This window comes from Gavialis gangeticus, unplaced genomic scaffold, assembly GCF_001723915.1.
Source record: "Gavialis gangeticus isolate Ggan-Ray unplaced genomic scaffold, GavGan_comp1, whole genome shotgun sequence".
NCBI classification, from domain to species: domain Eukaryota; kingdom Metazoa; phylum Chordata; order Crocodylia; family Gavialidae; genus Gavialis; species Gavialis gangeticus.
Genome location: NW_017729006.1, coordinates 34,380,001 through 34,402,970, shown reverse-complemented (window position 1 = coordinate 34,402,970; position 22,970 = coordinate 34,380,001). Strand labels below are relative to the sequence as shown.

Genomic DNA, 22,970 nt, shown 5'->3' with positions numbered 1-22,970 from the left:
TGGGGGGGGGTCCACTGCTGCTGCTGCGGAAAGCACCAGCCCCATCACCTGCAGCTCAGAGACTGCTCCACCCACCGGCAGCTCACCCTCCCCACCCCGCTGCTGGAGAGGTAGGTAAGATACGGGTGTACACAACATGGGGCTTTAGTTCGCCCTAAATTCAAGCAGTGCTTTTAAAAACCCACCACTTCAATTTAGGGCCCTCATTTTGTCTACACATGCCCATAGGTGTCAGCCACTTTGGCTGTAGGTTTGTATTCATCATTATGCTACAGAACAGATGATGATACATTTAAACACCTCATTGGACGTATTTCTTCTTGCTTAATGATTTAGTTATATTTATGTGCATCAAGATTATCATTCTCTCCTCAAATCTGCCAGGGGGAACTCAGTGTCAGTGAGACAGCAAAGTAGTAAAGATAAGATCCATTAGTATACTGTTAATCTAACAGAAGAATTTGGCCCCTAAATTATTTAATATATATTATACTGGTATTGCAGTATTGTCTTGAGGCTTCAACAGAGATTGGAACTCTACTGTATGAAGTAGTGTACAAAAAACACATTGGAAGAGTATTTGGCCCAAAGAGTTTAACATCTAAATATACAAGACAGACAAGAGTTCAGAGAGAAACAAAGACAAAGGCAAAGCGACTTGGCCAAAGTTGCAAAACAATTCACCTGCAGAGCCAGGAACAGAGCTCAGATCTTTTAGTTTCTAGCCCTGTGATTAATCTGCTACATTGCCAGCCAAATGTCTGTTCTATCTTGTGTTTCCTTTATTCATCCTTTGAGATGCAGTCTCCAAAAACATTAGCAGAAGTTATTACCATGATTTATATTTCCATTTTTGAATGCATTGAAGTACAGTGAAGTCACACTTCAAATCATCCAATGTTCTCGGTCTGCAAACTTTTTGAGCTGGGACCCATCTGTAAGCAAAACTTGATTCCAGCTTCTCAACTACATTGTTATCAGCAAATTTCAAAGATATATGAGAATGCTTTTCTTCCACGGGCTGCTCACAATCTGATGCTCTGCTTCACGGTGAGCACCTTATTGCACCATAGACCTTTTGATGCCAGCTTATGAAGTACACTACTAATCAATATGAGTAAAGGCATTAGAATCTGGCCATAAAGTGTTCATCTGCTTTAGTAGTGTTTAAAATGTATGGTCATGTGATGTGTTTTCTTTCTGTTAGAAGCCATCTCATTTGAATCCTACAACAAAATCCTACATAGTGATCTATGCAACACCATATTTTCTATCTAGTGCATCAGGTTGTGCCCTTAGATGCCACTCACGTCAAGGTTTCATTTACCTTAGTTTTTTACCCATGTAAACAACAAAGGTAAATGAAAGGCTGTCTCTAACAGGTTAACTCATCTGTCTCTACAAATATGCTTCAATGTCTCTCTCTGCCTCTGCCTGTCTTTACGCATTAATTTTAGTGCCATATCTCTGAGGCAATTACTGCATCATCATTTGGATGTCAAAATAACTTTTACTGAAAGCAAAGAAAAACTGCAGGCATGGCAATGAAGAACAGCCCTATCTTTTCTGCAAAAGCCCCTATGCCTGTAATGTTTAGGTATTGTCCTGTAGACCTCATCCATTCTTGCTTTTCGTAATCCTTTTCTCTGTTGCTTTCTCTGTTCCATATCTCTCTGCCCTCTGGTCTACATATACACAAGAGATGTCTCCAAAATTGCATACATCCTGTTTCAACGTTTTTTGCTGTGGCAAATCTTTTGCTTCCAAGATCCTTATTGTTGAGTATGTTATTTACTCCTGTTACTCAGACTTCTCCTTCAACTCTGTTCTTGATTATCTCTGTCCCCTTGCCCTTGCCAGCTTGTCTTACACTGTCTGGCTTCAAGAGAACCATTCATATCCAGTTCATTAATGAGCTTCAAATCTCAGGAATGCTAGACCATTTCTTTCTGAATATTTCACTTGATCTCTCTTCAGCCTTTGATCGATTAGTCAGCTGGTCTGCATTTACTTCTTTCCTGAGGCTTCTGTAGTACTTGGCTCTCCTGGTCCCTTTCCTTCTTCTCGAGCTGCCAGGATTTTCTTTGTGCTTCACACAACACCATACTGGTTTCTCTGAGGGCTCTATTCTCTCTTCCTCCTTTCTAGGTCACTTCATATATCCTCCCAGTGTTATCTACTGTCTGCATGCTGATACAGTCCAAATCTACCTTTCAATCCTTCCCTCCTCCTGATCTGTTTTTCTCCAGTTGTACCTCACATAACTCCTCTTTGATCTCCCAGCTCCATCTAAAACTCATTGGGCCAGATTTATTAAGAGTATATGTGTATGTATGCATATATTGGAGTATTTTACATCAGCAGTGAGTCTATGGTGTCATATCTTTACAACTATCAACAGCTGAGCTAGCTAGATTAAAGCACATCTACACACACAGCAATTACATCTCTGATTGCAGTATGGCACCGAACAGTCCCCAGTAGGTGTAGGTGACAAAATGGCATAACTAACTAGTGGTTGTTCATAACCATAACTAGTGGTCGTTCTACGAGTGGAGGAGAACTAACAACTAATAAGAAGCTTGGAAGACAAAGTAGTGGTGAGGGCTGCCAGATCTTACACCACCTGCAAGCTGTTTTTTCTTGCTCCCTCCTCCTGTCCATTCAGCTGCATCAGCATCAAGTTACCTAGAGCGCTAACATTCATGGAATGCCAAGTCTCTGCCAGTTCTGTCCTAGAAAGAAGAGTTCTGCTCCACTTGAGAGAATTCCTTGTGTTCATTGGTGTATGGCTCAACAAGCCTGTAGGGAAGCCTGGGCTGGTATTTTATACTATAGGCCCTGAGACTGTGTGCATCGAAACAGGTGGCTTATAAGGAACATCAGGCAGGAGATAAAAATGGCACTGAACAGCCATTGAACATTTGCTAAGAATCCGTTCAGACAGAATTATATTCTTCGTGTGTGACTTTATCTACTCCCAATCCATTTTTTAGATTCTTCCCTACTTTTACCCACCTGTCCAAACACCTCCTCATTCACTGTAAAAGTAAGATCCAGGATATCTGTGATGATGTTGTCCTTCATCCACTGTAAGCTCTGGTGGAACTCCTCATCCAAGTATTCTAAGTCACTTAAATCACATGGCCTGAGTGGTGAGGCAGAGAAATAGAGATGAAGATAAAACCTTGTGGAATGATAGTTTATAGCTCAGAACATCCTGCAGCTGATGCTCCTTCTACCTTACAGCCTGCTGCAGGTACCTTCTTTTCAACAGCAGACTGAAAGTGTTAGGACCACAGTAATATTAAATATTGGTAAGAGAGAGTCAAGTATATTTTAAAGCTTTTAAGTAGTATTAAAAGAATCATCACCAAAGCTTCAGATTTATCCTAACTAATAAACAATTTAAACTAAACATTAGTCTGAGTTATCACCTGTTAATACACCTAAGTTCATTTGACTGAAATCTGATCTGTTGTATACAGCTTTTTTTTTTAACTGTATAAAATTGATTAGAGAGGAACAGAAGATCAATTAAAATATCAAATCAATTTTATATTTTGGTTGATATTAAGTATCAAGGCCACTCCTGATTGTTACTGTAGTAGGATAAGCAAAACCCATATGAAGACTATAATATTTTCTACCTATATTAATAACTGTCATTAACAAGCGCATAGGGTGAAAGTATCTTAGCAACATAGCTATGCCAATTGGTAATTATGTCTCTTTGCATTGACATGCAAGGAGAATTATTTTGTTGTTTTACAGAAAAATATGATACTCTCAGGTTTGTCCCACAGCATTTTGATTACCTCCATTCTATTTACATTGTTTAGACAGTATTTTTATAATAACAGATCTTAGCTATATTGACTAATGTTTTCAGAAGTGGGTGCCTAACCATACTACTCATTTTTTTTTTAATTTAAGCTGCTAATATTAATGCATAGGAAGATTTGAGAGAAAAATCCAGGGCAATTATTAAGTCTTTGCCATTCTACCTCAACAATTACAAATCAACCAACCAATCGAGGAAAGAACTTGAAGATGCCAATATTCAATGAACCCCACAAGGGTCTCCCTGGGTAGAGATCATAGCAGGATCAGGATTTATTCAGATACTTACAACCTCAGCAGTGCTTTGTAGAATGGCCTTGTGAAGAAAGCATCGAGAAGGTACTGATGAATGAGAGCAAGGCCAAGGATCCGACCACTGAACCTGAACCTGAGATACAAAAGGACACAGAGAAAATGACGTGTAATTCAGGACACAGTGATATGGGATCTTATATATATAATTGGTGCTGTTCTTTGTTTCTGATTCCCTTGTTTATTTTAGTCTGATCATCTTTTGTTTCTTTCTCTACCTCTGTATCTTAAGCCTCTCTAGCTGAGTGTTTATGGATATCTTCTGCGACACACACTGCTGATGGATTTACCAGTTGATATGTTTCATGTGAGCTGCCCCCTGTCCTTAAGCAGTGACTTTTCCCCATGTTCAGCCCCTGAGACCTTTATCCAGATGTCATGCCATAGGTCAGTGCTGTCAGACACTGAACCATGGCATGACATCCAGAGGAAGTTATAGGGGCTGAAATTAACCTACTTACAATGCTAATCTGCCCACCCTTCATGTCAGATTAAGATTCCCCAGAAAACCTTTCATTGAAAACATTTCTAGCTCTTGCCGTTGCACTAAAATCTCTGCAAATACAAAGTAAGTGTAAACCAATAAAAAAAACCCAATACATAGTTGTCTCTCTGAGACGGCAGATAACCGGACACAACAGCTTAAAAACTTACTAGCCGCTTCATTCATCTCATGTCCCCTGCCTAAATAATGTAAGGTCACTGCTGTAATTCTGTGCACGAAGTATGCAATTTCATGTGCAAACAACTAAACTGCAGAAGTGGTGGGATCCACAAAGTGCCTGAATTCTTTAGTCCTACTGAGTTATGGTGAACAAAGCATCAACTTAACATACAAGAAGTTTGGTTATTTTCTATGAACAACTTTCTTCCCTGAATTTTTATGGAAGGCCTGTACTAAGGGCAGACAGCAGCTGTCACTGCCCCACTGGCAAGACTTTGGGAGTTTCTGGCATCTCCACAGGACTCCACTTAGCAGCTGAGCTGACCGAGAGAAAGCACATCCTGGAAAGGCAAGAACCATTGAGGGGGTCATGGTAGCCAGTAGAAGGCACGGGAGTGTCTATACATGCCTTCTGCTAGCTACTGAATGCCTATAACAGCTTTATTCTGCTCAGCAGAGGTGTTTTAACTTTGCCAGCGGGAAGGCATTTTTTGTGACCACAGAGGAACTTGGAGCATGTATATGTTTGAAGTTTTGCCAGCAGAACTGCAATGTAGAGTACACTAGGCCAAAGCCTCTCACTGTGATGAGCAGAAGACCTGCTGTGACACAGCAGGATGGCACACAATCCTGGCTTTGTAGACTTGGCCCACAAACTATAATTTAAAATATAACTTGGCCCCTTCCCAGACTGAGTTTAATCCCTTGGCCACAGCCCACAGGGGTTAGAAATGTTGTACTGAAACATGGGTAAATGTTAGTGGCAGTGGATGAGGTTTTATGAGGGGTCAAGACAGACAACTGCAATGAAAATATTTTGTGGGACATCTGTAGTGTGTGAGTATCACAGTGATTTTGTATTCCAACATTTCCCATTTCCACATCAATTTCAACAAATAAATGCTATCTTCCCTCCCCAATATTTCTTCTGTCAAGATATTTATGTTAATATTTCTTACCAATCATTTATTATATTAAAAAAAAATCCTTCTTACAGTAACTGGAACTAGTTCCTCACTCCTAGTGAATCAATCCACACCCAAACAATGCATTCCCTAACAAAGAGTACAAAAGCATAATGTACGGCCATTATGTTTGGTGCACATTTCCAAATAAATGATTTATTTTGCCAAGAGTTTAGGGAGAAATTTAGTGTACAGCTGACATAGAGGTAGAAACCCAGTGATATGTGTGAGTGAAAGGTTGGTGGTTACACATAACTGTTTGTGCCCAATCCATGGTCAGGTCATGCCACATTAGATCTGCACATGGTGGCTTCTGGGGCCTGTATGTGAAGGAAAAGAAGCTGAAGCTGGTGCAGACTGAAGAATGACCCACAGTTCTGCCACAAAACTTTTTCCCAGTCTTCTTACCACTAGACTCAGCCTACACAATACAAGTTGGACCTTAGGCTCAATCTGGACCAGCTTATGCCAGATGCAAACTCCCCAACCCCAGGCCATGGGCAGATCCAGGCCCTGATGCTATGTCATCTGGCCCAGGGGACTCCTTGTGGGTCCTGAAATTTGGCAATAGGGGGCCAGTGACACCATCCCTGGGTTCTGTGCACTACTTCAAGTGCCTGATGCCAGTGCACAAGGTTAGGCAGGAGTGATGCCAGGTCCCAGGATTCAGTCCCAGCACACAGGGTGCACCAGGCTGCAGGGCCCAGTTTCCATGCTCAGGGCCAGCCAAGGCCCATGGGTTCTGATCCTGGCACACAGTGCTCGATCTAGTCCAAGGACCATCCCTCTGCCACTCACCTGGCCTGAGGGACCAAAAGCTTGAGTGCTATTGACCTATACTGATCAGCCCCTAACTGAGGGCTGACAAACAAAAGCCAGACTAATGATTAGAGGCTCTGAGATGGACCATATCCCTGTTTTCTATGTATTGTTCAGGATTCCCCTGTACAGTTTAAACCGAATCCATGATGTGACAGAGATGTGTAGGCACCATATTTGGGGTGCGGTAGTGGATTTGGTTGGGCTTCTGGCCTGCTTGACTAGGAAAACAGACAGAGACCAGAAGTGCTGATACTGCTTATTTCAGTTATAAGTTCTGAGATAAGGAATCCTGCATACCTTGTTTTGTCTTGATATATTACCCTGTGCACGGATGTTGTTTTCTTAAAGTAAACTGTCTGTATGCCTGCGTGTAATTTACTATTGTTTTGTTTCTCCAAGGTCGATTTTTTTTCTCTTTCTCTGTCTTAAGTATAAATATGCTTGTAAACTTATAGAGTTCAAGAAATCTTTTGAAACAGACAAGTGGGTGATTCCCCTTGCTGTATGGAATTCTCCCTGTGATCACAGTATAGCCCTAAATAAAGAAAAGCTGGCTCTGTCAGTTCTGATTCAACCACAATACGAAGTTTGATTTCTTCCACAGGGGATAGATGCCTCCATCAGCCAAATAGATTGTAAATAAAAGAATTCAACACTAAACAGAACAGCACTGCAACATCAGTAAACTTCTCTGTACTGGCTAATGTTAGTTTTCTTCTATGGACTGAGACCAAGGACAGATGTTAAGGTTTGATCTCCTGAAGGGAACTTGGCATCATAGTTGGAATCAGGGCTTAGTGAAAATTTGAGTTTTAACTTGGTCAGGTTTCTGCCCTGTAGTCTGTGCAACTAAGTCAAGATGCACTTAGTGCAATATGCAGAGCCAGCTGAGCCCCAGGCCCTTCCCTCTGGTTCTGGAGCTGCTTTTAAGAAGCTCTTCTAACACCTGAGCCCTGCCGCACAACTTTCTGGTCTTCAGTCTTTACACGGCTCCTGTCTCAGTAACTGCTCTGGCTTTCTGACCCTTGAATCTTGTTAATCCTCTGGCTTAGTGTGTGGACTTTAGCTTGCTACCTGACCTCCTCATTCCAGTTAGTCCTCTGGCTCAGTTTTCGACTCTTGGTTTTGGACCTGGCCCCTAGTTTGGAATTTGGGGTTGTACTCAGTTGCTTCCACCCTGCTGTTCATCCCTGCAATCCCTCTGGTTCTGACTCCTGGCTCTGCTTGCTAGGTCTAACACTATTGTGAACCCTAATGCCCTTGGCCAAATCACACCAACTAACTTCTTTGCCTCTCTGTTTTCCATCTGTAGGATGGCTATCATCATGCATAACTGTGTTTGTGAAGTACCATATTTAACCTGAATCCAAGATGAGTTAATTTAACCCCCCCCAATAATTAGACTGTATACATAGAAAATTGAAATCTGATATAATTTTCCATATATAAAATCTACTGATTAAATTTGCATCCCCCGCTGCTACTTTGGGGAAAGCAGCAGGTGGGGAGCAGGTGTGGGGGGGCAAGTGGCCCAACGCTTGCCCCTTGCTCTCCACTTGTCCTCTTGCCTTCTGTCCCCCACCCATGCAATTCCTGCATGCCTTGGCCCCAGTACCTTCTGACACCCTCCCCTGATGCCTGGCCCCTGTATCTGTACTCCCTGTCACCTCCCCCTGCCACCTGCTCCCCTCTACCTGCCTCCCCTGTATATGTGCCTCCTGGCACCTGCCAGGGTTCCTGCAGCCCCTGTCACCTGCCCACCTACTGAGTGGCTGGGCTGAGGACAGAGCTACCATGTGCTGTGTGCCCCAGGCTGGAATGGGGCTGGAGCCATGACTGATGGTAAGTGGCAGAGTAGGTCAGAGGCTATGAGGGGCAATCTGGTGGGGCAGAGGCTGCATTGGAGACAGGAGAGGGATGTAGTTGCTGTGGCTCCAACTCCAAATCTGACCCTGAGCCCAGGTTTGGACTGGAGTTGGAGCCACAGCAGCCACCTCCTCTCCTTCCCCACTTTCCCCCACTGCCCCTTACTTAAGTCCAAGATAAGAGGCCTCTCCTCCACCCTGTGCCAAATGGGGAAAAACCCACCTCATCTTGGCTTCAAGTAAATATGGCATTTAAAGGCTTTGAAGTCATTTCACACTGACTACAGAACAGCAGTCAGATGGCAAAAACTTTTGCTTCTTATCTCACTACCGATATGAGACATGAAGCAGGGCCTATAAGTGAAAGGAAGTGATTGTTGTGTATAATTTAATACCTGTGATGAAGTTCATGGCAATCTTAACAATCTAATCATAAGAATATTATGTTACCTTTTATGTTCTGGCACATAATGAAATGTGTGATATTACTGTTTCTCTATGCCTCATGAAATAACTATCTACCCATTCCTGCTTTCACACTCTGACATGGGATAGGAACATGCTGGATTGAGCATCTGTTTGGGTAGCTCAGGAACACTGAATCCTGCATTTGTGCAGGGAATGAAAACAGAATCAGATGACCCTTGATGTTCCTCCAAACTTCCGATTCTGTGATTTCAAAAAAATATTCTATATAATGCAGTACCGAAGGGGCAGCTGTTTATCTTTGCAAAAGGAAAAGGGGGAAAACCCCTCAAGATGTTAAATATGAGCAACTCAAGTATAAAGTGCCTTGAGTTGACTGACATCCTAGTAAAGTTTTACAGCACAAAAGACGAAAAACATCAAAAGCAAGAATCATTCCTGCCAGTACAAGGAGAAGCACAAAGATCTTGAATGCAAATGATACATGAGCCTTGCTGTAATAAAAAGCAGCACACAATATTGTTCAATTGTAAGCTCCTGGGATAGAACAACGAGTACTTGGTCTGCCAAATGGGGTACAGAATGACATGCTATGGTCCCAATTACCATTTACATCTCCACAGAAGCTGTGAGTCCCTTGCATCCAAGAGAAGGTGCTTATGGGATACAGGTGAATATTAACAGAGGAGTGATTATATGACCCTTACAGCTATTTCCACACCAGCAACAAAAGCCAGCTGTTGGGCATGTTTAGAACCTGCTTCACTTTACTTGTGCCCTGGTGCAAAGTTTCCAGCAAAAAGCAATTAAAGAGGAGTTGACACAATGGAAACAGTGGAAACCAGACAACTAAAGGTGGAAAAAATGCTAGAGGCATCAAGTCTGTAATATGTCAGTTTTATAAAGCCTTCAGGATCAATAACTAAGACCATTTGTCCTAATTAACACATTGGAGTGTGTGTGGATTTTTTTAAAAACTTTTTTCTTTATACATTTCAAAATTCAATAAGCACACACCACTGCACCATGAGGAATGCTCCTTCTTTACCCACTCAGAGGAGCCTGGGTGGAAGAAAAAAAATAGTTTAGAAGGAATTATGGAGAACTGAAGTTAAAAAATGCCAAGAGAAGAGCTACTTATTTTAGGACTTTGTCTCCTCCAAGAAACTGTTAGAGCACATAAATAATATGATTTTTTTAGGGGTTTACACAAGACAGAACAGCCAGCCCTGTCAATCAGGGAGTCCCTTAAGCAAGACTAATCCTCAAGGAGAGAGAATTTAATGAATAATTGTATTTGGTTAGGATGTTACTTTCCTAAGCCCAGGCAGAGAAGACAATTAATAGATTCATTTGAGCAAATCAGTCATGAAAAGGAAGAAGAGGGCAAACTGTTCTTCCACATAATCATGAGAGAAAGGACATGAAACAGCTAAAATGATAACCTTAAACACAATAGAAGTCGATAGCTACTCTGCATCTTCTAACCTCAGCCCCTCTCTGGTGGAACTTGTACACTGTGCCATTGGGCACCATTTTTCCTGGAGCCTCTAAGGTGGCCAGATGCTAAGCCAGCTCTCAGAGAAGGTGCAACAGATTTTCTCTAGCTGTAAACTCCACTATCACCCTGCTCTCCTGGCATCCAGCTCTGGTACCTCTGTAGTATCTCACTGTATCCAACCCCATACAGAGCAGGAAGATAAATCTTTCCTTTCTTTACCCTCTGTGGCCCACTGGCAAGGGGACTGAGCAGAATCATTACTGGCGGTGCTTTTAATTGCTGAAAGAAAAGCTACAATAGTTTGTCAGTGAAAGCCCATCAAAAACAAGTGCCGTTGACCTTTATGGTAACTGGGGAACTCCACATTCCTTCAGCTCAGAGGCCCACCTCAATCTTTGGACCCGCCTCCATGTACATCCTATTTTATATATATATATATGTGTGTGTGTGTATGCATATGTGTGTGTGGTTTTTTATATATATGTGTATATGTATATGTGTATGTGTTTCTTTTATATATATATAAAAAAATACACATGCACACACATATATACAGTATATACATACATATACATACACATATATACACACATACGTGTGTGTGTGTGTGTGTCTCTCTCTCTCTCTCTCAAATAGAGTATTTTAAAATAACAGCATAACAAGAAACATATTGGACTCTTACAAAGGCTCATTAAATGAAACTGTTCTGTGTGCGCTTTTCTCTGAAGGATTTAGGCCCTAATCTTAAATTTTAGGGTCTGGTAGAGTTGGGTGAGATGTCACCCTTCAGAAAAAACAAGGTTTATTTCCAGAATAAACAATGCTGAGGTAAATCCTGACTGGAGGGCAAATGCCTTCATTAAGCCCAACTTATGTTTCTCTTTATGAGTAAGTGTAAATTGCTCATTAGAGGTAAGGATCTGTTTTAGCAGGAGAGGCAGGTTGGGGAAGAGTGGAACGGTTATGCGAGAACCAGATTTACCCTTTTCTTTCAACACTCCTTCCACTACAAGACAATGCCTAAGTCTAAGTAGTGTGCTAATAGCAGACAGGGGAAATGAGGGAGTTAATGAACAGGAAACAGCAGGAGGATGGAGAAAATTAATGAGTAGGAGAGTTGCTCTGGTCTGATTGACTACTGGCACCCTGCATCCACTCAAGAAGGATATTGTGTGCACCTGCCTTCTTGCTCCTCATAATGCTACTCTTTGACCTGTTTGCTAGAGTTTCCTGCAAATTCCTGCACCAGCCAGTTAACTCATGTCCTTCTTCTGAAAGTTGCAGGTGCCATTTACAAAGCTTGCCTTATAAAAAGGGCTGTATTTTCTTCTCATTCCTCTTTGTGTAATGTCAGTGCTGTATTGGGGAATTATGGTATGTCTGTGAACTTAGAGAATGCAAAATCCATATCATGTTGTAGGGGTCTATATACAACAGTTTCTTTGTCTTACAGGTAACTCTCAAGGTATTTAATTTGATGTAGTCCTCAAACAGCAATAGAATAATGCAGGACTGATGACAAGTCTTTGTTTTAAGGCTTCACCTTAACTGGTCGCTAAAGAGTAAACCATGGCTGTATCATTTACTAAAATCCCTGCTTTGATCAAGATGGAGAACTGCTTGCTGAGCTTTTTGGTCTCCATGATCAGAAACTGTATATCAAAGGGTTCTCTGGCTTTATGATTCTGTAACAAGTACTTCAGCCACTTTGCCTCATAGGTTTGCAATCAATTGTGATATGAACATGGTTCAAAACTGACAAACACCTGGTGGGATTAAATTGGCTAACAGTCTTGCAATCCTGGTCAGAAATTCACAGAGGGGCTTAAACTTGAGCTGAACATGCTACAACTCATAATGTATCATAATGTATTCAAAATGATATTTTTCTTCTACAATTCTGTGGAAGAACTTTTTTTTGCCAGCAAACCCAAGTTACAGTTTCTCAGATGTCAAACACCGCTGCCTGTTTAGTTGCCCTGATTAATTTCGGGGCACGTTTAGAAGATGAAGAAAGAAAGCTGCACTTAGTAGCGATTGCTAGTACTACAGGCCTTTTGTACTGAAGTTTTGATAGCTATACTATGAGAGAGAGAAACTCACGAGACCCATCCAAATAAAGACCACTCCTATCTTCACCAAGATATGGCAAAACAGGGTCAACAGGAACACTCGGTATTCCCAACTCTATGATTTTATTAAATGTCTAGAGTATTTTTATGATTAGCAGAAATCTCAGCTACTCTTATTGTAAAGTTTCTATTCTTGTTTGTTTCGGAGAAAAGTCACCCAGTGCCCCCTAGAGGACCAGAACCAGAAAACAAATGAAAAGATCTCTGTATCCATTGCATTGGTAAAACCCTCACCAATTTGTAAAGCAGTTCTGTGATTTGTGGTGAGGGTTACTCATGGTTTTTTTACTATTTGGGAATGCTGGTACTGTGCTGGGGGGCTGTGAAGCAAGGGGAGGAGGGTGGAAATTACAATTTCAATTGTACCACTCTTTAAATTTCTTAAAAGGGAGAAGAACTTTTATAAAAAAAAATTGAAGTATGTATGTCGTTCTTCTGCTTCTCTTTTAGTAAGGCCAATTTTTTTAGAATGGAAGGATACATTACTTAAATATGCCCCAAGTTACTATTTTCAGATACTTTATTAAAAATATAGAAGTCAGTGATCCCTTTACTTACAGCACTGAGCCACAATAAAGATTACGTGACTAAGTGCATGTTGAATTAGAGAAGTTATATTACCTCTGTATTTTGGCACTGATGCTGAATAATGTGTTCAGTTCTGGTGTCAACAATTCAAGAAGGATGTTGAAAAATTGGCAATTTCAGAGAACAGACATAACAGTTATTACAGGATTGAAAAACCTGTCTTATATGGAGAATTCAGTCTGGATAGCTTACTAAAGAGAAGGTTAAAGGGTGATTGGATTAGTCTACAAAGCCTATATGGTGAACAAAACTTTGATATTGGGCTCTCCAGTCTAGCTGGTAAAGATGTAACGAGACCAAATGCCTGGAAGCTGAAACTAAATAAACAGCTAATAAGGTCCACATTTTTAACAGTGAGGGAATTAACTATTGGAGCAAGTTATCAAAGAATGTGGATGGGGTCTCTATCTCTGGCAGTTTTAAAATCAAGAATGGCTAACTTTTAAAAAGATTGGCCTGGTTCAAACAAGAGTAACTCCTATTCCTGCTTCACGAACAATAACAGAAGTGATAATCTATTATGCTGTCAATCACACATTAAATTAATAGAGTTTAAAGCCAGAAAGGTCTTTTTGGCTTTAAAGGGGACATCTACATGAGATGTTTACTGAGGAGTAGACTAATTGGCTCCACTGTAAACATAGCATATCTACACATGCAGTGATATTAGGCCAGAGTAAACTAATTAACTCTGCAGCAGGATAATACTAGTAAATACAAGTACCTGTAAATACAAGTACTATCCTGATGCAGAGTTCTTTACTCCACAGCACTGCATGTGTAGAAGCTGATGCGGCTGGCTGGGGCACTAAGGTACTTCAGTGTGGGGGCTGCCTGCTGGCTAGCCCCAGATGGGAACACCCTTGGGCCCAGGCCAGCCCCTCCACAGCATGCTGAGCCAGGCAGGAGCATCCCTGGGCTGGCAAGCTGACCCCTGAGGCTCCCTGTCGGCCAGGGCTGCTCTACCTGGCTCAATCAAATGGCGTACCTGGGAGCACTAAACTCCAGAGCGATAAACAACAGTTTATTGCTTTGCATTAACTGCACATGTAGATGCACCCAAGATCTGTTAATTTAATGGGTGTTTGACAACATCTCAGATCTGTGCAATAAGCTACTAATGCACACCATCTTCTGGCTTATTGAAAAAATCTTGTCCTGTGATTATCTCTTGGAGTAAGTGAACAGTAAATCAGATTCATCTTTATGAACTGTGGAGAGTAGATTAAATGCACATAATCTATGAATCTTCATTAACTACCATATTTTTTGTTTATATTGGTGCATCTTTTAAACCTCAATTCATTGTGACAGCACCACACAATCCATGCAATAGTTATCAGAAATCTGCTGAAAAGGTTAACCATATGGTCACGACAATCAATGTTTGCATTCATTTGTTTAATAACTGTTCTTATTTGGCAGTTTAGTAGTAAACCACCTGCCATACAATAGAATGTCCCAAGTGAGTCATAGTATAGTGAATACATCCAAATATTTGTTATCACACTGTGGGCCTCAGGGCTCAGAAGTAGGTATGACAGACATTCCAAATGGTAGGTGCTTTTTGTTTCTAGAATCTGCAGGACGCATGAGCCAACACCTCCCTAATAATAAGCAAGAAGTATCTACTCAGGCCAGACACAAAAGGAAAAAAAAAAGTCTTTGTTATGGAAAGAATACAAAATAATTCTTAAACAAGTCTAACCTAACAAGGGGAGGTCCTATGACTGGTCTGAGTCTTCCTAGTCCACCTCTCCTGCAGAGGGTGATAAGGTTGTAGGTGCTTGGGTTGATAAATCTGGTCTGTGGCTCTGTCTCCAATGTTTTGGCATCACCTTATTGTCACACTGTGGGACCTTTCCCATGGAGTCTGACATCTAACCACACTGGTGGTCCAGGTGTTCTATATGTAGTCCTTGTACCTCTTTCTAAGAGGAGCGCTAAGCCACTTCTTGTCTTTCTGATAATGCTGAAGTGAAGCAGATGAGCAGTCAGAGTTCTGGGTCACCATACTGCTGATTTATTTTACGTGCTCTGGGGTACATTCCAGAACTGAAGTACGCCTCATCTCATGTTTTCTCACAAACTCAAAATTCACTCCCCGTTTCCTAAGCCTTGTTGAGCACATGGTCTACATACCTTTAATTGGTTTACTCAGTCAGCTAAACTTCACTTTTAGTTCTTGGGTTAATCTAAAACCAAGAATTAAAGAGAAATTTTGGAGCTGCTGTAATGAATACTTCATGTTCTAAGAGTCTGAGATAATGATGAGGGATGCTGAACAGTTCCAAGGTGTAGGACTTAATCCACAAATGACACTAAGACTTGTAGCAAGATGATGAATCCTAACAGAATACAATGGGTTTATCTCAGACACTAACAGATAAACTCTTCTGGAGGAAACTGAGGTAAGGATGGGAGCACAAACACAGCCTGACTTTCTTCAACTTGACTGGGTCATTCTCAGGGCTCAGTTAGACACGCTGGCATACCGGGTGAGAACTTCAGACCTCCTTGCTATCTGGGAAGAAATCAAGCCCACCCAGTACAAGTCTTAAGTGTGAAAACAGAAAAGATGCAGACATCTCAGGTGTGAGACAATTTGAATAACTATAAATGTCAGATTCATGATTAGCTTATTACTACTTTCTAAAGAAAACCTATACTAGTATCCCCATTTTACAGATGAGGAAACTGAGGCGCAATGTAGGAAAATTTTGTCCAAAGTGACATAAAAGGCAATAGCAGAGCCAAAAATAGATCCTGGGTCTCACCAGTCGCACATCACAGTTGTTTGGATAGCATGTTTGATAGCTTTACCTTCTTGTCCTTATCTGAGATAATCCACAGGGTATACAAATCAGCCCCAATAGATAAGCTGCTTCATTAAGGATTGACTCAGTATGACATGACATTTTTTATGTACCCAGTGTTGATTTTTTTTAAAGTTAACAAAGGGCATTTTTATGAACAGATCTCTCAGTAAATAATTCTGAGAAAATAAGGGAGAGGAGTTGCAAACTGTTCAAGTTTTTATAAGCAGTGTGACTTATGTTTATTTTTTGTTGCTTTGACATGTGTTGAAACAGGCTAGTCAGAGCCATAAAGAAAAAAAGATTTAGATTTAGTCATGCCAGGGAAGAGGACTAAAAATGCAAGCCAATAACCACATATTTTCCTTCAATTGCTAATTAGTAACTGAAGTATACAGCTAACACTGAAGCCATGATAATTCTCACAATGAAGGGGACAGTTTTCTCGCCTGTGTGGAAAGTCAAAGCCTGAGACAGGTTGTAATGATATAGCAGGTGAACACTAGTATACCTCCATGGAGGAATATACTACTATACAAGGACCATAATTTTTTTTTTTTGCCATGCAAGTAAAAATTCAAAATGGAGTCTCTACAGTCAACAATTCAAGTAAGTGTCAACAATTCTGGTGTCAACAATTCAAGAAGGATGTTGAAAAATTGGCAATTTCAGAGAAGAGACATAACAATGATTACAGGATTGAAAAACCCATCTTATATGGAGAATTCAGTCTGGATAGTTTATTAAAGAGAAGGTTAAAGGGTGACAGGATTAGTCTACAAAGCCTATATGGTAAACAAAACTTTGATATTGGGCTCTCCAGTCTAGCTGGTAAAGATGTAACAAGACCAAATGCCTGGAAGCTGAAGCTAAATAAACAGCTAATAAAGTCCAAATTTAGCAGTAGCAGGGGAAACAAAAATCTGGGGGGAAACTTCTGCTCTTGCCGTGTGTTTTACAGCTACCAAAAAAAAAATCAGAAAAGCTTTTTCTTATCAACAATGTTTTTGAAAGCATGACAAGCTCTCCATACTAGATAACTACCCTCTTTATAAAACTTGTGTTTTCCAAGTGTACATTTGCCCAGGAGAGATCTCTTGTAGTACATGCTCTTATTGATGCATGGATTGCTTGTTTTTACAATGCTAGGAACATAAGTAAAATAAAATTCATCTGCCAACACAGAATCAGATACAGTGGGCCTATCTACACATGCAAATAATGCTCTAGAGTAAATTACTCTAAACTAAACTGACCTGGGCAGGTGTCTACACATGTAGGATCTTGGGAGCAGATTTATTGCTAACGGCAGCAACCTGCTCCCACCCCCACTGGCCCTACACCCGCCCCCTGCAGCAGCCAGAGGGAGGTCTAGGTTCAGTGCAGTTCACTTCAGCTCATGTGCAGGGAAGACTCGATTAATCAAGTTTTACTTGTCCATAAGTCAAGAAATTATAAACAACCCTCCTACCCCTGCTCCAACTGTGTTCATAATAAGACAGTTTGGGATTCAGTGAAGGGTGGAGTGGAATAGAGGGGATTGTGGGAGAAAAGGCTCATGTTTCAGCCCTTGTGATGACAACATTCAAGTCCTTCAATGAACTTGGAAAGTTCCTCTAATGAGTGAGAATGCCAAGACCAATGTAAATATAAAGCAGAAGCTTAAAAAACATTCTTTGAGGTTTCTGTATAAGCTCAGTAAGGAGAACAGTTTTTTTTTCTTCTCTGCTTCATAGTCTCACTTAAATCCTTCTGCTTATATCAAGTCCCCCTGACCCTTAATAAATATTTAACTAGCTGTTCTAGCAGTCCTGCATAAAATGAACGTACTAAGAAAAGCAAAATGTATTTAAATGCAGTAAGCAGCAGAAGCCATCATAGTCTGGATGCAACAAGGCATTTCATCAATGCAGACTTTTCTCACTGCAAAACGACCCTATTACATGGCTGCTTTGCCTATTTATTTTAATAATATAATTTTTTTCACTAGATTTATAATAGGGCTTGAAAATTTCTCTTATAGCCATACTTTATAAAAGTAGGCTGTTGGTTGTAATTAACATATATAGTGTAATGTAACACAAACTACTTTCAACTGCATTAGTGCATTCACTGAGAATTTCAAAGGCTTTCACAGCATTTATTTGAAAAACATTTTGATGTATGTTGCATAGAGTTATCCCTCTTTTATAGTTGGACACTGACATGGAGAGGCAATTTTTTCAAAAACAATTAGTAATTTTGGGTTCCCAACTTGAGATGCTTCAAATGGGTCTCATTTTAGGTTCAACCCCTTCAGTTTGCTTTGTAATGTCTGGTACTGCTCACCCAAAGTCATTATCTACTTTGGAAAAGTAGGCTCACAGGACTTAGCCAACTGAATCAATAACAAACACAGAATAAAACCCAGAGTTCTTGACTCCCAGCCCTCTTTTAGGCTAAGTACAGACAATCAAAGGCTAGGGCAGAAGTTACATATAAAACAGTAAAAGTGATTGGAAACTGGTTTAAATCTGTAACACAACATAAGTTTAGTGTTTTCAAAATGGCCCAAACTGGTTTAAGATAAACCTGGATGGATGTAGATAAGCCTGTGTGAAGTAGCTAGTATTTGCTTTGGATTTGGATTCGGCTGATTTGGGGGACAGTGATTTGATTTCGTGATTTGAATCACTATCCCGAATTGATTCAGCCAAATTGATTCGGAAATTCAGCCACCGCCAAAATCGGCCAAATCTACAAATTGGCCCCATCCCCTGCCCAGTCTCCCAGCCCCATTAATAGCTTCCCCGCCCAGTCCCAGCTCCTGACTCTTTGAAAAAAAAAAAAAGCTCCCACTCACCGGCTGCTGCCAGGTGAGGGGGGGGTGATCCCCGCTGCCCCCCCACTGCCCCATGCTGTGTGGGGGGCTCTGCCATGAGCCCCTGCCCCCTCTCCCAGCCTCCTCCCCATGGCTGCCCTGCCTGGGCCCAGCTCTGGCTTTTTAAAAAAAAAAAGCCCCCACTCATCAGCTCCTGCCAGGCAGGAGGGTGATCCTTACTGCCTCCCACTGCTCTGAGCTACTTGGGGAGCTCTGCCATGAGCCCCTGAGAAGCACTGAGGCTCCTGAAGCAGCCAGTGAGGGCCTTTTTTTTTCCTCCTTAAAGAGCTGGGAGCGTGGGTGGGTGGGGCAGCCATGGGAGAGGGGCTGGGAGAGCAGGCGGGGGCCGGGGGCTTGTGATAGAGTCCCCCACACAGCACGGGGCAGTGGGGGGCAGCGGGGATCTCCCCTCCACCTGGCAGAAGCCAGTTATTCAGGGCTTTTTTTAAAGAGCTGGGGCTGGGTAGGGCAGCCATGGGGGGGCCTGGGACAGTGGGTGGGGGCTGGGGGGCCCTCAGGGAGGATGGGGGAGCAGGCAGGGAATGGGGCCTGGCAAAGGTCCCCTCCCCGCATCCTCCATCCCCCCTTCCCCCACCTGCTACTTACCAGCGGAGAGTCCAGGTCCAGATCCCTGCAGCAGCGAGTGGGAACTGTTCAAATCTCTGAATAGATTTGGAGAGCTTCGAATCAATTCAGACCTTTTAACTGGTCTCCTGATTCAATTCAGATTCAGAGATTCGGTAGCCAAATCCAGCCAAATTTCCTCTGAATTGTATCAGCACATGAAGCTTTGCACAGCTCTGGTATCAGACTTCACTGATTTAGGTTAAATCGCTTTACTGAACTTCTGTCCCACATCCCCTCCAGATTCATGTTAATTCTCATCTCCCAGCATCCCAGGATGATTTGTACCCCTCCACCACAAATCTCCTCTCACAAGGTTAGGTGGGTGGGCTACCCTTGGCCCAAACTGTCTGCTCCAGCTGAGCAGGGAGGTGTGTTTTAATGCCCCTCAGCTTCTGGCCTCAGCCACTGCAGTCATAGGGCTGCATTTCTGGAATCAAAAGTGAATGTCTGTTCACTTGCTTATCAGTTCAATCTACGCAGCTTAGATTAACCTTCAAAAGACTGAATCAATTCAGTCTCAGGCTTTTTGACTGTCTGTACTTAACCAAACCTGTTTATTTCAAAACCAGTATTTTTTGGTCCTCTGCATTTTGAATTAATGAAGTTTACATGGTCTAACAGATGGGAAAACAGCTTTGAATTTAATAGCTGATGTATTTTGAATTATCTGTATGATAAAGCATACAAAAACCTATCCTTTTGGCTAGGGAGTCACAATAGTTTTGAGGTAATGCTTTGAACAACCCAATATCAAATTAACAACGTTTTACTTCAGTTTGACTGGAATTACACCTATACACTGTTAATCTGAATTTACATGAACACCACAGAGATGCTATTACTTGAATTTAGGGAACCTTTATATAAATCATCACAGATTTGGATTAGTTAGTTCTGAAAATGGAAATACTATCAAAGATGAGAGCCAGAATTAGAACACTGACAAAATTTCAGTCTGCTTAGCAGGATCAGATGGATCATTTCCTTACATCACAGACCGAGTGAAGTATGATGAACAGAACAGCATCACACAACTAATATTGTAGGCTCATAAAAATGCACTGTGAAGAATACAAAAGAGTGAACTATGTTAAGTTATTAACTTAACTTTGCAAACTTCAACTGTATTTTTATATTCATCATATTTCCAGACACACTTCCAATGAATGGAATGATTTATACCCAGTTTCTTTTACCCACAAGTGATATATATATATTATAATTCCACTCTTTGTCCAGTGTCCAGTATAAATTAGATATATAAATTATCATTTATATATCTAATTTATATGTCCAGTATAAATTCTATCTATCTGTCTATCTATCTATCTATCTCCATGGATATCTCTAGATCTCTACTACTTGTATTTAGGGAGAGGTTTGTATCTATATCTATATATCTATATCTACATCTACATAGATGTCTATAGATCCATATCTATCTATATCATATGGAATTACTATTTTCTGCCTAAAATATAGTGCAGATCTGGAATTGGGGATAAAAGGCCTACCTCAAATTAGCTGGAACAAATGAGTATACAATCTGCCCAAAAGAAAGATGTTCGCCTCTCTATTCACCTATGGGAAAGAAATCTAATAAACAGACTTATAAATCAAAAGTGTTTGATGGAGGTGGAATGCAGACCAGTCCAGTTTTCCCATCACTGGTGGCAGTACATGTGGAGCTTCCGCAGGTAGCCAAGGCACTGTCAGCGATGGGGGCAGGGATTGGCAAGTGCCAACTAGCGGTCGGTGACCACCTGCAGACACCTCTGGCAGCATCGGCAGCAGGCAGCAGTGATCAGACTGTTCACAGATGCTGCCAGTGGTCTCAGCAGCAAGGGAGGGGGCTGGCAAGCGGCAACCACCTGCAGGCACTGCCAACAGTGTCGGTGGCGCATTTTCGTAGGAGGTGCACCACCATGCTCAGGGGGTGCACATGCACCCCCTATGTGTCACCAATGGTGATGATGTGGCACCCTGGCACTGCCCTGAGAGCCTTTCAAGGTGCCTTGGGGTGCCATACAACATTATCACTGGTTGGTGTGCTAACACCTACACATGATTCACAAGCTAAAGCCAGAGATTTCAGATAGTAATTCATGGTGCCCAAAACTTTGTGACCTGTTGTGGTCTTTCACAGTTCTTTGCTACAGAAGAATAGCTCCATTATTTTTCCATAGTCCAAAAATGAGACAAAGGTAAGCAGGTTCACCCTTCACCATTTTCTGAAGGGTGCCTTGAGTCTAAAAAGGTTAAAACCCATTGACTTAGAGTGTCATAGGCAGAAGGAAGAGCCAGCAACAGCATAAGGTCAAAAGTGCCTTTGCATACCCATGTATATGAGATTCACCATGGACTCCAGAGTCTGAGGGTGCCTGTAGATGTGCAGGACACCTGCTCTGACACACTGTAATTACAGCATGTTGGAGCAGACTCAATTTATTAAGTCTGCTGGAGCATGCTAATTACTACACCCCCATTCTGGAGCATGTGTAAACATGTTGCAGGCAAATGGAAAGCTAGAATGAAATGCTTTCAAATGCTAACAGGGAGGAAGGTGAGAAGCTAGTGTCAGAGGCTATTTGGAGCTTTTTACTAATATATGAAGAACTCAGCATTCTGATAATAAATTTGAGCTTTATTGAGTATTAAATTCAATGCTGTTAAAAGACAGCATGGAACTATTTAGTATCCTGTATTTCAGGGGTTGGCAACATTTTTGGGCAGTGTCAAAACACGCTCAACCTTGATTTGTAAGATATTGGTGTGCCAGGGACAGATGGTGGGGGATCCGCGAGGGGCCCAATTCTTGTTGTGGCAGCACAGCTCGGGCCCCTTCCCTGCCACTCACCCCAAAGGCACACGTGCCAAGCAAAATGAGTTCATGTGCTATGCTCAGGTACCCATGCCAGGAGTTACTTATCCCTGCTCTATTTAGTAACTATTTAGTATAAGTATTAGTTCTATCACCCAGCATGCTTTGGGTCTTACATAAAATCTGGGATAGATTTTTCAGCAGTTCTCTCTACTTCTGTGGTTCTATTTGCCTGACCGAGACTGCCTGCCTTTGTAAGGATCTTTTTGGATATTGCCTATGACCACTTCCTTTCCACCAAAAAATGGGTACTGACACACAAAGCCAAGCTATTTGGTTCTGGGGAGTTGCCTCCATGATAAAAGTGTCAGAATTACCTTGACCATATGTGGGAGCCTTTCACGTACTCAGGCAGAGCTCTCATATTGGACCAAGGTCTCATGGTAATAAGTAGCTTTTTAAATACCAAGATAAACAGCTGGAAAGGCTAACTACTGATAAATTAGATATTTTGGTTTATTAACGGCATGGATAAAGAGGAATCACTTTGGCTGTGAAACCAAGGTACAATCTACTGCACACAGCCAAAAACATACCTCATCACACTTCTCAGATCCAGAATGGGATGCAATTAAGTTAATTTCAGATGTCTTTTTTTCCTTTGGTGTAATTTGTAACCTTGAACATGTGTGATATCTCTTATTTGTATGCATGAGACCTGAGGAAAA

General features: G+C 41.5%; 1 protein-coding gene across 2 annotated transcripts in view; it reads right to left on the bottom strand.

Moving 5' to 3' along the window:
* The window catches only part of HECW1 (HECT, C2 and WW domain containing E3 ubiquitin protein ligase 1), a 367,526-nt gene that overhangs the window by 22,176 nt on the left and 322,380 nt on the right, over window positions 1-22,970 (bottom strand). For both annotated transcript variants that reach the window (XM_019509098.1, XM_019509100.1), the window contains exons 23-24: window positions 4,133-4,231; window positions 3,019-3,148 (exon numbers count right to left, since the gene is read on the bottom strand). In XM_019509098.1, the coding sequence (XP_019364643.1) occupies window positions 3,019-3,148; window positions 4,133-4,231 (229 nt within the window). The remainder of the gene's footprint in view (window positions 1-3,018; window positions 3,149-4,132; window positions 4,232-22,970) is intronic.